This window comes from Artemia franciscana, chromosome 3 (genome assembly GCF_032884065.1).
Source record: "Artemia franciscana chromosome 3, ASM3288406v1, whole genome shotgun sequence".
NCBI lineage: Eukaryota > Metazoa > Arthropoda > Branchiopoda > Anostraca > Artemiidae > Artemia > Artemia franciscana.
In genome coordinates, this window is record NC_088865.1 from 18,890,221 (window position 1) to 18,904,649 (window position 14,429).

At 35.4% G+C, this 14,429-nt stretch overlaps 1 protein-coding gene across 2 annotated transcripts in view; it reads right to left on the reverse strand.

Moving 5' to 3' along the window:
* Window positions 1-14,429, reverse strand: part of LOC136024974 (protein inturned-like) — a 53,517-nt gene that overhangs the window by 18,266 nt on the left and 20,822 nt on the right. For both annotated transcript variants that reach the window (XM_065700578.1, XM_065700579.1), the window contains exons 7-9: window positions 14,166-14,219; window positions 11,450-11,716; window positions 788-936 (exon numbers count right to left, since the gene is read on the reverse strand). In XM_065700578.1, the coding sequence (XP_065556650.1) occupies window positions 788-936; window positions 11,450-11,716; window positions 14,166-14,219 (470 nt within the window). The remainder of the gene's footprint in view (window positions 1-787; window positions 937-11,449; window positions 11,717-14,165; window positions 14,220-14,429) is intronic.

The window sequence follows — 14,429 nt, forward strand, 5'->3', positions numbered from 1 at the left end:
GGGAAGTCAACGGTATTGAAAATCGGAGATGCTCATTCGCTTGTTTAGCTGTAGTGTGGTTTAACTTAAGAGTATTTTTAAGTTATGTTTTTTCAAATTTTCTGCTCAAAAACTAAAAAAAGAGAATTTCCATGTTAAGGAAAATAAATACATTGGTGTAGGTGGTATAGTATTACCGGTACATAATACCTGGAACCGGGGGGATTTTGATGTCCAGGAAAGTCAGAAACATATTGCAGATGGCATGACAGTACCAAGTGAATACAGTGGGATCCTACAACCGATAACCAAGGAAACCAGACACCAATATAAAAAAAAAGAATATCGGAAAACATATTCATTTATGTCCTATCTCAACACCCGCAAGAACCAAACATGCAAATCCATAAGTATTAAACATTTGTTTTTGCCGAGAGTATAATTCGGTAGGTCTAACCGACGAAAAACTGTTGCGGAAAAACTTCCCACAGACACTACCCTTCTTATATACTTTATTCCAGTACCTTACATACAATTAGGTACTATCATGTAATCTATTTAATGTTTTACGTTTCCTAGGGTACCAGAATCAACAACCTTCTACCCTAGCTCTAGATGGCTTTGAGTCCCAACATTATCAAGCTGCTACCCCGATTCTAGCTTCCAGCTGCTACCCCGATTTGAGCTTCAAGGGAGCATCGAACAGGGTACCAATGATCAAATTTCAATGAAGACGGTCAATTTAAGATTTTAACAAATTTCTCCCAGTTGAGTATAAAATAAAGCAGACGTAGCCTACGGTACCTACCATTTTTCTAAGAAATTAATAACTCCAGCTTTTTCAATTTCATTCAATACAAGTTCCAATTCTTCCACCATTGCGGGTTCCAAATAAAGCTTATCCACTTTTTCATCATTACTTCCAGTTTCAAAAATGGCGCACACTGTTATATGATCCTACAATCAGAAATTAGAACGTTTACTAAACTGAAAGAAAGCTTAGAATCTGTGAATATCTAGAACAGCGGCGACGAACCCAATCATAGGCAGCGCAATAGCGCTGCCTAAGTAAAGAGCGATGTGGGCACAATTTTTTTTAGACCAAGGAACTTCGTATAGAAGGAGTATTCGTAGGAACTTCAAAAGAGACTTAATCAATTGGATATTGAAAGGGCTATTGCCCTTATAACGGTCAAAAGTGATTGGAAGGCAACCAGCCCCCACCCCACGCCCATAATTTATCCAAACAAATCTAATCACTATTCTGAGATAGCCATTTTGTACTTCGAGCGCAGCTACCCCCCCCCCTCCCCTTACGGTCTATTTTCCCCAAATGCATCCGACAGAAATTTTGAGAAAGCCATTTGTTCAAAATCGTCCAAAGTTCTCATAACAAGGCCTTCAGGGTTGACACAGCCTCCCACAGTCCGGGGGAAAGAGTTGTAAGTTATGCCTCGGCGGCATATAAGGTTTTTACGTAAGGCGTGGTAGTGTGAATTTTGGAGGAGGCTCATTTGATTGCAAAATGTAAGGTTGTAAGGTTGTAAATGTAAGGTTCCCTTTTAACTAGTGCTTCCTCGTGACACCCTCTTTTCCTCAACAGCATCTGATCGAAATTGTGAGATCGCCATTTTGATTACAATTATTCGAAGAGCATATAACAATGCCTTCAGGTTGGACACGACCCTCCAGAGCCCAAGGGGAAGAGTTATAAGTTATACCCAGGGCGCATTAGGTTTTTATAGAACCGATGGTCGTATAAACTTCGGATCGGATGGGACTCATTTGATTGGAAGTCGGAAGATCTAGTGCCCTTTTTAGGAGTCAAAAGTGAATGGAGGGTAACCAGGCCCTCTCCCACAAGCCTATCATTCCCCAAAATACATCTGATCAAAATTTCAAGAGAGCCATTTCGTTCAGCATTGCTGAAAGGTCCAGTAATTATGTCTTTGGGGATATAAACCTTCCCACAGTCCTCGGGTTAAGGCCTGTAACTTAGGCAATTCGTTCATTGTTTACATATAGTATATGATATTGAGAAAGGTATGCATGTTTGAACTTTAATATCCAATAAGACGAATAGAATTCAGGCGAGCCTTTCGGAGATTGTTGAGGGGAGTGTTGAACTATATCAAAATACGTAATGTGTACACGGATTGTCAAAATGGCGTAACTCATGAATGACAGGGTATATTAATTTGGAACTTTAAGAAAATGATAAGGGAGATGATTAAAAAGGGAATATTTGCATGCTACCACGTACCACTACAACTACCACTACTACTAATGCTACCACTGCTATTACTACTACCATAATACTCCATTTACAATATTGAGGGAAAGTTTGAACTAAATCGAAAGACACTATGTGCATACACATTGTCAAGAGAAAGCATTTCAATAATTGATTTGGTTATTAAGTTGGAACTTTCAAGGAATGCTAAAAGGGGAAAATCATCTGACCAAAAGGCAATATGTGCACGCTGTTACTTATACTTCTATCACTGCTACATTTACTATTAGTGCTACAAGTTCAACTACTGCATCTATTGCAACTACTTGGAAAGTTAATACATTAATACTGCTGCTGCTACTGATACTACCGCTATTACTATTAATACTACTACTAGTAATACACATACTACCACTATGACTACTATTACAACTATGCCTAAGGGTATGAAGGTTAAATTTTCAAGGAATTTTTTGGGGGGAAGGGGAATGAACTTAATCACAACACACCGTCTGTATGCAGGTTGCCAAAAGGGCGTAACAACGATATTTTAAGAAAAGTTTGGTGTGTGAAGTTGAAACTAACAGGGCTTGTTGTGCTGGAAGTTGAACTAACCAAAAGAATATAATTGTACCCTATTGCTACTGTTTCTACCCATACTACTACTACTACTACTGCTACTATTATTACACTTCTACTATTGCTACTGCCACTAAAGGTAAAGGTAAAGGATACGGCATTAGACTTTACAGTCCGTACCGGCGGTGCTGATCTCCGTTTCTTGGCCCTTCAGCCAGGAAGTGCAAAGGGGGGTTGGGGGCCAGCCGTCCTGTGCTTTCGCACACCCTTCCTGTTTACCTTCCCCAGATTTCTTCAGGTACCCATTTAGAGCTGGGTCGACTCTGGCTAAGCTTACAGAGTCACGCAACTGACCCCCGTCCCAAACTGAAGAATTGGGTACACCGGGATTCGAACCCGCGTTCTACTAAAGATAAATACTAAAGACTGCCACTAAAGATAAGGCTAATAATATTAATTGTGCTACTACTACTACGACTGCTGCTACTAAAACTAAAGGTATTAACGCAAAAAATTTGGGAAATACTGAAACTGTATAGAACTAAATCGAAACGCAACATCCCCACCCCACAAAGGTTGTTAAGAGGACGTATCTTCGGGAACGGTTCATGATATTAATTATTAACTTTCAGCGTGTGTTGGAGAAGATATTGAAGAAACCAAAGGTGCTATGCGCATACTGCTACTAATGCTATTGCAATTATGCAAGCTAAGAGTAGTAAGGTGAAGCTTTCAAGGAATATTTAGGCGGGTATTTACTAGATCAAAATTTTTAGTACCATTTTTAAGAGTCAAAAGAGATTGGAGGTCAAGCAGATCCCCCTCATATACGTAATAATTTTTTTACTCCTGAGTTTTAATGTTGCTCCTTACTTTCAATTGAAAAAACTTGTTTTTTTATTTAACTACAATCATGAAACAACTTTGCGATACACTTAACAGATCGATACTTTTTTTTTTTAGATGAGCTGGAAACCCCGTATTCAACATCTATAATTAATAAAACCTGACAAAACATTAAAATTGTAATTTATCAGACTGCTCTATTTATTTGTCCTTATTAAAAGCAAACGATAGCTTTATAATACCAACTAGATCTACATTACATGGGCAAGGTGAGCCGTTGCAGCAACCTTTGTTCGGCTTTGCCGAGTAAAGTGTTGCGAAAGCAACACTTTGGTTTCGTTTTCTCGCTTCGATTAAACGCTGAAGTTGTTAATCTGTAAGGATCTTAAAATAAATACTAGGTACACCAACTCGAAAAAGTAGCAAACCCCTCATTGAAACTAGCAAAAGTTGCAAACCCCTCATTGAAACTAGCAAAAGTTGCAAACCCCTCATCGTATGATTGTAGCCTAACAGCCGATTATTACTTACAAGTCCACTACATGTCTTGCCTCTGGAACCAAATTGGTCTCACCATCAAATACACCAGAAACAAATGATAGGTACATCAAATAGCAAAAGTTGCGAACCCCTCATTGTCGAAGATGATTATGAGCTAACAGCCGACTGTTGCTTAAAACTCCCCTATATGTCTTACAATTTGTATCGGCCTATTTTTGGTTTCAGTTTGTACCTTACTACTGAAGTTGTCAACCCTACACATTTCTGAACCGTAAATATGTTTTGAAGAATAACTAATTCTCCAAAAAGAACTGCCGTAAAGTAAGTTAACATAATTTTTAGTACTAAATCATGTAACTAAAAATAAATTTTGCTTGTCAAATTCATCATCACAACCATCATTGGGTGTAAGATTTTATTAATATATCAGTTGTCATAGTAAAATGGTTAACATACTGTCCTTCTATCTGGATGGATTCGAGTTCAACCAAGACTTTGGTAATGATTAGTAATCCAAAACGCATTTGTTGTTTAAGTCTTGCTAGTGGATCACTCAATTTTGGAATATAGCTAAAAAAAAGATTGAAGTTCTTCTTATCACCCATCAATAAAATGCTTTCAGTTAGGGGTTAGGTTGTTCATTCATTTTTTTTTTGTGTGTTTTTCTTTACCTTTCTTTCTGTAATAAATTCCAGTAAATAATTCGGATATCCATTGCAAATTAAAACTTCCAGTTCCGGGACTATGTGGGTTTCAAAACATGTTTGTAGCACCCGATCAACTAAGGATATTACCACTCCTCTTTTTGCACAGGGGAGGGGGTAAAGAAAAATGCAAACACCTGTTGTTATGTGCAGGCTTTTTATAGGTCGAAAACTCAATATTGTGGGGCTTTTTGCGAACTAAAACGTCTAGAAAACATGGTTTATGGTTATCTTCTAGTTCTAAGGTGATTTGAAATAAAATAGACTCCAACATGCTAAGATGCGTAAAGAAGGTGTCAAGTGACGTCTCTCTATGATCCCACACAGATATAACATCATCAACAAACCAGCCCCACGAACTGTGCCTCAGAGAAAAACATTTCAAAGCAGAAGTTTGAATAAATTCCAAGTAAAATGTGGCCAAAGAGGTGAAAGGCTAGCTCCCATTGATAGACCAACAGTTCAGATAAAAATTTGGTTACTGTATCGGAGATACAGAGATAAAATAAAACAGGCAAATATGGACAACACGCTAAATTGTTTCGATGTCTATTATTTTGTGGTCCATTTGGTATATTCTACTTTTATTTGAAGAGCAAGTTCGATTTTTCTAACATCATGGGATGTATGCATAGAAATAGTATCGTGAGTAGCCAAAATCGTGTCTTTTTTATATCAAGGTCTTTTAATTTTTCAACAAAGCGAACTGAATTTTAATGTATGAATTGCACAGAATTAGAGGACAAAAAACTGTGGAAAGCCATTTTCCAAATCTTGAATCTGAAGCGCTATAATAAGGTACAACGGGACGTAAAGGGACCCCATCTTTGTAGATAATAGGGAGATTATAGGATATAGGAGGAGAGCAACTTTTAGGATAAAATTCTTTACATATGTGGAGTAAGAAGTATATCAAACTTCCTAGTTCAATTCGTAATATAAAGTATGTTTTAACAATTTTCTATTTTATAACGTTAATAAATTCAGTATTGCTGAAACTTACACAAATGAACATCCATATATATTAGACTGTCGATCTATATGCATTAGTTCTTTTCAGTAATCTTGTTTATTATGATGATTTTTCTTTTCTTTTTCTTGTTTATGTCATGACAAACAAAACACAGAGCTCGAGAAAAAAAAAATTGCCAGTGGTCCTAGCAGATCACTGATTATGATCTTATCAAAAACGGTTAAATACGATCGTGATCTTACTAGAATTACAGCTAAATACCTACAAAGGCAGTCTATCCACTACCACCTCAATACTAATATTATCTCCAATACCACTCACCCCAAACTTCTGTTATCCCCTGACGTAGAGATTATCCTCTAAATAGTCCTTTTTAATCGAGGAATAATTCAGAACGATTTCGACAAAATTTAATACAATTTGAAAACAAAACTGGAACTTCCAAGATAAGCTTTTTTTGTAATTTAATGCAATTTTCATAGATTCTTAACTTTATTGAGCTGGAATTGAGCACGCTTCCTTTTTTTATGCTAAAATTTATAACGGCTGTTATATGTTATAAAATTACTAGCTGTTAGGGTGACGCTTCGCACCACCCCAACACTTAGTTGGTGGGGGCGCTTCGCCCCCCCCAAGCCCCCCCGCGCGCGTAAGTCGTTACGCGCCATATTAGTTACGCCTCATTGTAGTTGTGTCCCTGTGTCCCACCTGTGAATATAGATAGATATATATATTTATGTTTTTAACTACGTAAAACTTGCGAATATACAACATTCTTCGCTGTCCCATTGTCCGTACATATAAATAGATTGTCAGGTTTACCGACTCTTGAACATGCAACATATAATTGTCCATGGGAAAAACAATCCGTATTCAGATCTATAACTCATTATTCTAATGATTGCCCTTGAGCTTTGTTGATGGTGATTGCTAATCAAACATTCCCTGTGTCCCCATCGTCATTTATATATCCCCCTGTGCCCCCCGGCGTCCCCGTTGTAGTTGTGTCCCTGTGTCCCAGTCGTCATTTATAGTCGACAAACACACAAACATGACGTCAGTCGACAGACACGTCCCAATCGTCATTTGTGTCCCGGTGTCCCAGTCTGTAATTTCTCTTTGAGTGTCCCGGTCGTCATTTATATTCCCTGTGTCCCGGTCTGTATATACATTCGTTTTTGAATTGGTATATGATGAAATAATTTTTTTGTTTTTTTCCTTTTTTTTTCTTTTTAGGTTTTTTTTTGGTTTTTACCTATTTTTTAGATTTTTAGTTTTTTTTTCTTTTTTCTTTTTAGTATTTTTTGTAGTTTTTTTCCTTTTTTAGTTTTTTTTTATTTATATTATTTTTAGTTTTCTTTTTCTCCTTTATTTTTCAGTTTTTTTCCTTTTTTTAGTTTTTTTTTTATTTTTCAGTTTTTAGTTTTTTTATTAGTTTTTAGGTTTTTTTTCTTTTTAGTTTTTTTGCTGTTTTTACCCTTTTTTTCTTTTTTTCTTTTTTTTCTTTTTTAGTTTTTAGTTTTTTACCTTTTTTTAGTTTTTTTTTTAGTTTTTTAGCTTTTTTAGTTATTTTAGTAGTTTTTACCTGTTTTTTAGTTTTTTTTCTTTTTTAGTTTTTTTTCTTTTTTAGTTTTTTTTCTTCTTTTGTATTAATGCTAAAGCCAAGGTTCGAACCTGGAACCTCTCGGACCTAGAACCTGGAACATAACGCTTTACCAACTCAGCTACTTCGGCTTGAATACATTTACCTTTTTTAGTTTTTTTTAATTTTTATTTTTTTTTTTTTTTTAGTTTTCTTTATTTCTCCTTTATTTGTCAGTTTTTTTCCTTTTTTTTAGTTTTTTTCTTTTTCAGTTTTTAGTTTTTTTAGTTTTTTTATTAGTTTTTAGTTTTTTTCTTTTTAGTTTTTTTGTAGTTTTTACCTTTTTTTAGTTTTTTTTTCTTTTTTAGTTTTTAGTTTTTTTACCTGTTTTTTAGTTTTTTTAGTTTTTTAGCTTTTTTAGTTTTTTTAGTATTTTCTTTTTAGTTTTTTTTGTAGTTTTTATCTTTTTTAGTTTTTTTTCTTCTTTTGTATTAATGCTAAAGCCAAGGTTCGAGCCTGGATGTATTAATGCTAAAGCCAAGGTTCGAACCTGGAACCTCTCGGACCTAGAACCTGGAACATAACGCTTTACATACTGAGCTACTGTATTTGTATTTTTATCGGATTAACGACGCTTCTTGACTACTAAGGTCCCTGCGTCGGCCCTGTAGTGCATTCCTGCAGCATGGTTCGATCTCTGGGTCCCCTATTACCACGCTAAGGTCAAACCCACTGCGCCAACACAGGTAGTTATATAACTGAGCTACTTCGGCCTGAATAAATTCGTTTTTGAATTGGTATGTGATGAAATAATTCAGACGTCATATGCGGACACTGAAGTCACAATGTTTTTGATAATAATGGGGAATATAGAACAACCCACTGGTTATCTACTTCGATGGTGGTACCGTTACGCTTCTTTATTATTGCTGTTTTACCGCCATCTTCAGTAGATCTTCTTCTATATTGTGGGTAACCATCATTGCCAGTAATTGTGTTGGATACTAAAAGTCGAGGATATTGCTTCGTGCACCTTCCTTTGGCCATGCATGGTGAATTTTCGTTCAGTGCACCGCAAGGTCCATGTATCATATTTTTTACAACAATATCATATAACCCCTTATCGACATTTTCATCAGGTATTTCAGCGGAAATCACATCATCAATTTCGTTAGAAGCAATTTTATTATGTAGCCAGATTAGTATATGTGCGTGTGGCAAACCTCGTTTTTGCCATTCCACTGAGTACATCCAGCATCGCACTGACCCAAACACTTCAAGTTTTACTATGTAGTTTATCAGTGATTTCAACTTTTGCCGGAAGACACGGGCCGTAATGTCATGTCTATGAACCGCCGATTGTCCTTGAAATAAAAGCTGCTGTATCTCGTCCCAAGATTGATTACATGTAAATGTAATAAATAAATCTGCACGACCATAGAGACGAACATACGCAATAGCATCTTGAGCATATTCATGCATATGACGGGGACTGCCAGCATATGACGAAGGTAAAATCGTTAATCTTCCAACGTTTGTGGTATTACCGTCATTTACAACTGCATCTCGCAAATGAATGTATTGTTCAGAGCGGAGCTTGGTCTGATTCAGACGGATATATAGCAAACGTTCTGATTCAATTTTTGCATACATATCAACGACGTATTGGTGAAACAATTGACGGCATTTTAAAATATAATTGTCTTCATCCTGCCGAATCATTAGTCTATAGGAATAATAATGCATTGCACTGCATTTCTTATTCATTTCTTTGTTAGTGGCTGGATTCATCAATTTAATATTAAAGTGATAGCCGTCGGCTCCATCCCAAAAAATGATAGGATATTGTAGGGCATTGTAGCATCGATGAGTTTCAGCAATTCTTACCAACTGAGCGTTTCGCTTATGAAGAATAATATCTCGAGGTAAAAACTGATCACCGACCATAACGATTGCCACTTCGTCGATAGTTGGAGCATTGTATCTACGCACATGTTGGCCAGGAGGCGTTTTGTCAGCGGAAATAACAATTTTATGCGTATCAGTAGGCATCAAATCGATGGCTGTTTTGAACAGACGCACTAAATTATTATTTTCGTGGAAAAGATGTTGCAATTGGGAAACGATTGTCCTTTCAACGTTGGGAGAAATTTCGCAACGTGTATTCAATTCAGAATTTCTATCACTGATGAAGTACAATTGTAAAAATTTATGATTCTCGCCTGAGAATGGTAGAAGGGACCCTGCTCTATGATAAATTTGCCCTTTTACTTTGAAAGTAGGCATAAATTGATCTTGATTTTCGATTTGGGCACCAAACGACGTCATTTGGAAACATGAGTTATATTTTCTGATGTTTGATAAAAAAAAAAACGCTTAGATTCTGACGTAGTTCCAGTAAGCAAAGTCTTCAATGGCTCTGGGGGTGCAGCCAGTAGAGGATGTATAACTTTCCCTGAGGCGCAACACATTCCCATTGTTTCACCATTAAATTTCAAGGCCTTGCAGTAGGGACAAATTTTAGACATAGTCCCGATTTGAACACATCTACTATAATCATCGACTGGGCTGTACCTGAATGCCATCCGATAATTTTCACGTTGCTCATGTGATTCCTCGGCACGCTTTCTTTTGGCATTATCTCTTGAAGCCGCAAGCCTGTTTTCACGTTGCTCTTGTGATTCCTCGACACGCCTTCTTTTTTTACTTTCTCTTTCAGCAGCAAGTCTGGTTTCGCGTTGCTCTGGTAGTTCCTCGACACGCCTTCGTTGACGTAAATTGCACATTCTAATCTGGCCCTTTCTCTTTGAACCGCAAGCCTAGTTTTGCTTTTTGGTAACATTCTATAGCATTGACAGTTGGAAAAATCTTCACGTGCCAAGCTTGCTAAAGCTCAACAATTTATAATAAAGCTTAAAATTTTAAGTATCTTTTTTAAGGTTTTCAAATTACATTAATCTATTGTCAAAATATTTCGAAATATTTATGCAATTCCCAGTTTTTACATTTAAACCCTCAACACAAAAATACATACAACTTATTTTTATATATATAGAAGATATAATCTGGCGTAACAGACAAAGTGTAACAGACATAACAGACAAACAACTTATTTTTATATATATAGATAACAGCCGTAGTTGCAGTCCATTTTAGGGTTGACCTTGTAGCGAATGCCTCTACTTATTTTTAAGCAAGCTTCAGTAAACCTCACCAAATATCCTCAGGAAGATTTGCTACCAGAATCAACATATGCTGCACAAATTTCCACTAGTTACCCAAGGGCAAGAATAATTAAATATTCTTGCCATGGGGGCTGTGGGGGGCATCCCTGGAGGCGTAGTTACTAGACCTTTTGACTATTTTGATCAAAATCACTTTTTTCAAAATTATGAGCTGTGTTGAGGGAAGGGATCACCTCAAAAAGACAAGGTGGGCTTGTGGCTCTCCAATAACTCCAATAACTTTTCAACATTTCCTTAGACATACCCTACAATTTCCAACTTAATAGACTCAGCCGTTCCTTAGATATTGCTGATACGCCCTTTTGGCAACCAGCTTGCACATACTATGTTTTGATTGTGTTCGGCAACTCTCTTCAAAACTGTGGGGGCTTGTCTCATCCCCATGGGCGTATTTGTTTGGCCTTCAGACTATTTTGAATAATACGAATATTCCAAAATTAAATCGAATATAATATAGCTGTAATACAGTAATGCAGAAGTTCTGATCACCTAGAATCAATATATTTATTTACGTTAAAACCGCGCATTCTGTAGTTATAAATCTGGAACGTTTAAGGAGAATATGATCCATTACTCAGATCTCCACTTGGCTCTACAGTTTACCACTAAAAAAATCGAGTCTGAACAACGATGGTAAGAGACAAGTTCAAATTATCTGTAGTTGGCTCCTTATGCTAAAACTGCTGTTTGCCCAAAACTGATCAAACAACAATTTTGCAGTTTTAATTTATCGTTGACGTTCGGAAATTTACAAAAACCTTTTACTTCCAGAATGTATCACCAATTAAAATACAAAAAAAAACTAACCTGGACAACGACAAGAAGAGACCATTTCAAGTTATCTGCAGTAGGCTCCTTGTTCTGAAACGGCTCTTCACCCAAAAACACTTCTGACCAAACAACAATTTGAAAAACTTGAGAATGACGTACAACAGAAAGAATCCGGTGTAAATTCAAGTAGTTATAGATATCCTGAGTAATAGACAAAGGCAAGTGAGTGCATAGGAGGTGGTTCTTGTACATAATGAGGGCTCCACGAATGATTACGTAATCATTTTCAAAGTCTGAGGTTACCTGTAAAAGACAAATATTTAAAACTAGCAGCAGAGCATAAAAAAGAAAAGAACCTCAGATAATTTACTGAGAGCATCTGGGAAAAATTATTATCCCCTCGAAAAAATAATTTTGACACGCTTTGCTGATAGTAATAGATATTTGGATGAAATTAATTAGAAAGATTAATCGTTATTATTTTAGTATTTTAGATAACTTCAAAGACCACACTGCCTTTCCATGACGAAAATATAACAGTTCAAAATAGGGATGAAACCTTTTAATCGACAGTGAAACATATATGAAATTTTAACTGAATATTTCGGACACATATACAGTGTCCATCAGCAGTAAAAAAAAGGTTTCATCCCTATTTTGAACTGTTGTATTTTAGTATTTGAAAACTACTTTGTGAATAGCTCCCACTGTCTCCTTTTTCTCATACAAATTGGTCACAAGAAGGGTTTAAACTTCTGATAAAAATTGACAAAATGTCATTAAGATAAACAAAGTAGAGATAAAAGTGGTACTTTTAAGAGATGAAAAACACAAGGGAATTAGTCCGGGGGGAAGGTAAGTTAACGAAATCACCAGAATATTGACATTTTGGGCCTCCCCGGCGCATGTGTCAGCATCCAGATTGGCATACTGCAGCATAACAAGTTTCAATTTTCCTTAGTCCCTTCCTTCAAGGAAACTCCCTATAGTTTCAGCCATAAGACAAACAAGGTACCGCTTTTGGAATACCCACTATGAAAGAAAAAAAAACTCCCCCTACCCGTCTTTAATAAAATTCTTTGCCACTTACATTCGCGCTTTTGGTCTACTATCATTTCCACTTCAAAAATGCGACTTAAAAATGCAAATACCCCAAAAAAAAATGCAAGATATACATGCAACTACCTAAAAAAGGAACTTATTTTTAGGGAAACATTTTTAAGTGAGTGGCTCAAACGGATTACTCTGTCAGTTAGAATCGTATCGTTACCCGCATTTTCGATGAAGCTAGCGAGGCTTTTATGACATTTTACACCACTGGTACATTTGAATATAAAGAATAATGGGCGTCCTATAAACTGGCTTTCTCTAGAGTTATAGACAAAGTCAATTACATACGTAGATGCCAATCTTCGAATAAAAAAAAAACAGATTCAGTTCAATTTATGACAACTCTATATATAAATAAACACGTAAAAAAGATTATGAAATTTAGATTTCATAAAGGAATAAAATAAACCTATGATTATGTTATAAAGATTTTTACTGAAATGATTAGATAATTAAAAAAGAGATAATACCAATCAATTAGGTATACATCTTAAGCTATAGAATTTGACAATGGTGGAAATATACCTGCTTTTCTAGAGTAAATATAAAATTCAATAAATAAGTAATGAATCTTTATTGGCTTACATATGATTGCTCTTTGTTCTGTATAGAAAATAATATGAAGTGATGTTACACTGAGCAACACTAATAAACGTGTAATCACAATTCAGAATCAGAATCATTTTCATAATTCAGAATCAGAATCAGAATACCAAAAACAACAATCATAATTACGACCGTGTCCAGACTAAACTGATTGCTTTTTAAAAAATAGAATAAGGAATAATTACTTTTGTTTAACTTCATTTGCTTCTAGATAATTTTAGGGAAAAGTCTAAGTTTACAACTATATTAAAATTTTTGATATTTGAAAATTCGTACTTTTAAATATACGAAAATTTTACCGATCCTGATTCCTTTTTTTCTCTCTTTTTCTTACCGATTCAGAATTAAGAATCAGAATCACTTATTACAAAAAAACAACAATCATAGACATCATTGAGGCCAGATTAAACGGAATTGCTTCTTAAAAGTAGAATAAGGGACAGTTACTTTTGTTTAGCTTCGTTTGCTTCTAGATAAGGGACAAATCTAAGTTTATAGCTAAATTAAAATTTTGATATTTGAAAAATAGACTTGTGCACTTCAAATATGCAGAATTTTTACCGATTCTGAATTTTCTTTTTTATACCGATGCAAAATTGGCCACAATTAATTGTGGCCCCGACTGGGGCCACAATTAACGGAACCATTTTCCAGAAATAGAATACGGAATAACTACTTGTTAAAGCTATTTACAACAAAAGGTACAAAAAGAATACAAATGACTTTTTTCTGAATTTTGGCGACAATGATCAGTTTTTGTGAGCAGGGGTTAGCACGGAGAGGTAAAAGTGGAGAGGGTAGTAATAAAATTCAACAAATATTTTAGTATCAATAGCGGCAATATTCTTCACTTTATATTACAGTTTCCTTTCTTATCAACTAAAATTTAAAGAATATTATCATTCAATAACTTAAAAACAAAATATTAAGAAAAACCTGAAAGAAATTTATTCCATTTCTTACATCCTAAAATACAGGCAATAAAATAGGTAGTACTACGTCTAAGAACTATAAATTCAGACTTGATATAACATACCATTCGGGAAACATCACAGGCTTCAAGATTACAAAGAACCGCGTCCAACTGAGCCTATAAATGAAAAAAATTGAAATAAGAATCTTGTTTGCTGTGTTTATGTAACAAATTTGTTTTTTTTTTCTTTTTCTATGCCATCTTTTTAAAGGCTAAAGAATGTCCTTCCAAAAAAATTTAAGTATCAATTTGCAGAGTTATTTTATAAATCTTACCCTTCCAATTCAAACGTCTACGGACAACTATTTTTTTAGTTAACAAATTGTT